This window comes from Mesitornis unicolor, unplaced genomic scaffold, assembly GCF_000695765.1.
Source record: "Mesitornis unicolor isolate BGI_N332 unplaced genomic scaffold, ASM69576v1 scaffold13061, whole genome shotgun sequence".
Lineage (NCBI taxonomy): Eukaryota > Metazoa > Chordata > Aves > Mesitornithiformes > Mesitornithidae > Mesitornis > Mesitornis unicolor.
This window is the reverse complement of record NW_010161744.1, coordinates 1-2901: the sequence shown is the minus strand read 5'-3', so window position 1 is coordinate 2901 and position 2901 is coordinate 1. Positions and strand designations below refer to the sequence as shown.

The window sequence follows — 2901 nt, the reverse complement described above, 5'->3', positions numbered from 1 at the left end:
CTGCTGCTTTTATTAACTCTAAATAGATAGAGAACCTGGTAGTGACAATGACGAGAAATGGCACCCGAGGTTGTTCAGACTGAAACAATCACTTTATTAAGGTGTCTGACACACTGAAGAGTGCCCAATGTCACCACGAGGCCATCCTGGGACTAAAACCTGTCCCCAAGGATTGTGCGACAATGCCGAGCTCCACCTCTGTTCAAGCACCTTTGTGAGAGGGCAAGTTTTGATATAATAACATCTCTGGACCAAAAAGATGCATTGGTATTCAATGCACATGAGCGTATTTTTCACTGCCTTCAAAGCTGTAAAATCTGTGTTGGCCTATCTGGAAAGAAGAGAGTGCTGTAACTGTATGGAGAAAAAACACCCTAAACATAATGACACTATTTTATATGTATTAGGGATAAAATAATGCCAATGTTCATGTCAGATATGTACTCATCTAAATAGTTACTGATGCTTTTACTCATAGCCGTGTACCTTCCTTGCTCCAGTGCCATTATTATTGGCATAATCGAGTATGTTATGAAATAGTAATTTTTTAAAAAGTATCTTTTTAAAAAAGTACTTTAAAATTTATCTTAAAAAAAAATTTGAAGCCTTGCACGATGTTAAAGCCTTTGAATTCCGAACACTTTCAGGGGCATGCCTCCAACCCCAGCTACGCTGCAACCCCAGTAAAAGCTGTTCCCAAGTGCAGATCCAGTACAGTGAGACTTAAATGCTTGTTGTCTGTCAGTGTCACCACACAGCACTGCTGGCACCTGCGGCTTGCATTCAGCTGGCAAGCTGGCTGCTGCAGGTACTTTGGTGGGCACAAGTGCCCTGGTGCATTCACATGGTTTAAGGAGCATCTTTTTTACCCTCTGCTTTGAGGTAGCTCTGTTCTGCAGCCTGCCTGCATGCCACCCTCACCCACGCAAGAGGAAGGCTCTTTTTAATAATTGCCCTCTACCTGGGGCTGTTTGCTCCCTCTTCTGCATTTTCCGTAGCTTGGTTCAGCACCAGCCACTATTTGCAGTCTGCGGTGAGAGCTGCAATTTGGATCGGGATTCAGTAATACCATGCACCAGAGCAGTCCCTGAGGTCCCTAAATAGGTAGCCCTAATGCTAGAGATACTAACCACTAGTGAGCAGGTTGCACTGCAAAACAAGGTGTGGTGCTGCTGGAGCATCCCTCCAAATGGGAGAGTGTGTCCTAGGAATCGCCTAGGGATGTGCTGCCCTGCAGTCAGATTTTGATTTTGGATACAAACAGTTTGGGGTTGTGCAGGGAAGACTCCAGCAGAGCTTTGCATCCTGAACACCTTCCCCAGATCACAGGAAGCCCATCAGGCAGGCACAGGACAGAGCTGCTGGCACTGGCTGACTGCCTGCCAGCCCCACGCCGCACAGTATGGCCCTGCTCTCCCTTTGCACGTATTAACACCCACTTGTGATAGCTGGACAAGACAAGGAGCTAAACAGGATGAGGAAGGGGGGCGGGGTGGAAGCACACTTGCAGCTTTCCCTCCCTCCAAACCATCCCAAACAGGAGCAAACTCATAGTAACAGCTGCAAAATGAAGTGAGAAATAAGTCTTTATTGAGCAAAGAGCCCACATGGCCTCGCGCGCTGATGGAGCGGTCAAGATCACCGGGCTCCTCCGCACCCATCCCATGGTTGGCTGCACGCCGGGGTACAGCACAGCCCCTCCAGTGATCCTGCACTCCCTCCTCACCCCATGGAAAAATTGGGCAGGAGGGTGATTTGCTGCCACCTGCCCTTCCCACAGCCCTGGCCACAGTGACCCAGCCTTCAGCAGCCAGAGGGTATCAGTGGCTACCCTGGCACACTGCAGTTCCTAAAAAAGCAGCTGAATAAATATAACAGTAACGTCCTTTCCTGTGGGGTGCCGGTGATCAGCCACCCCAATACCCTTTCAGCATTTCCCCAGGGGGGGCATATATCCCTTCCTGTGGGCCACGGAGGGGCCACGGCAGCAGGGATGCATAGGCAGGGATGCGCAGGCATCGCGGTCTGATTTTAAATAACCATTTATTCCCTCAAAAAACAGACGGTCACATCCCTTTGACCCAGATTAAAAAAAACCCAGTGTGTACAAAGTCACAGTCACGGCTTGAAGAGCACAAGGCGGCACCCTTGGAAAAACAAAAAGTCATTAAAAGTCCCAGCGTTATGTACAGCTAAGTGCCAGCTTGAGTATTCACAACACAGTAACGTACTGCAATTAGTCATTTAAAAGTAGTTCCCTTGAGAAACAACCTTCCGCTCCGGCGGGGCCGGAGTCTGTCCATCCTGTCCATCCATCCAGTGATGCTCAGTGACGCTGGCAGGTGTGCAGGCGGGAAGCGTCGGCAGGGCCATGCTCTCGCTGGAGGCGGCACGCCAGGCCTTCGGCACACTGGCACCGCTGGAAGATCTCCAGGCCGTGGGTGCCTTTCCGCCGGTGCCGGGTACACACCTGCCCTTCCCGCAGCACTGGCTTGCAGATTTTGGACCAGAAGTGACGGGCGCAGCACAGCCCAGCTGCACAGTCCGATGACCGCAGGCAGAAGTCCCCCTCCTCACCTGTGTGGGGACAGCGGGACATGTGCTCAGCCAGGGATGCTCCCACGGGGGATGGTGGGGCAGAGCGGTCATTGCCCCCAGGGGACAGTAAGGTAGGGTGAGCACCCTGAACCAGTGGAGCGGAGCATGGGGGACCACCTTACCTTTGGCAGTGGGGAGCCAAGCAGGAGCAGGTGTCCGTCGGGGCAGTGCCTCAGTGCCCATCTCGTCCAGCTCAGCGGCTCCGTGGGGAGGCTCCAGGGGAGTGCAGAGCCCTGCAGGATGCAGCGGGGCGGCTGTCAGCCACGGGTGGCTGACACCTCCCTCCCGCGAACACCCCGCTGG

General features: G+C 52.5%; 1 protein-coding gene across 1 annotated transcript; it reads right to left on the bottom strand.

Annotated features, from left to right (window-relative positions):
• Window positions 1-2326: 2326 nt before the first annotated feature.
• LOC104547642 (dickkopf-related protein 1-like) lies at window positions 2327-2781 on the bottom strand. The gene is made up of 2 exons (XM_010193428.1): window positions 2721-2781; window positions 2327-2577 (listed from the first exon to the last, which is right to left on the bottom strand). The coding sequence occupies exons 1-2, from the start codon at window positions 2779-2781 to the stop codon at window positions 2327-2329; spliced, it is 312 nt and encodes a 103-aa protein (XP_010191730.1).
• Between the last annotated feature and the right edge of the window lie 120 nt (window positions 2782-2901).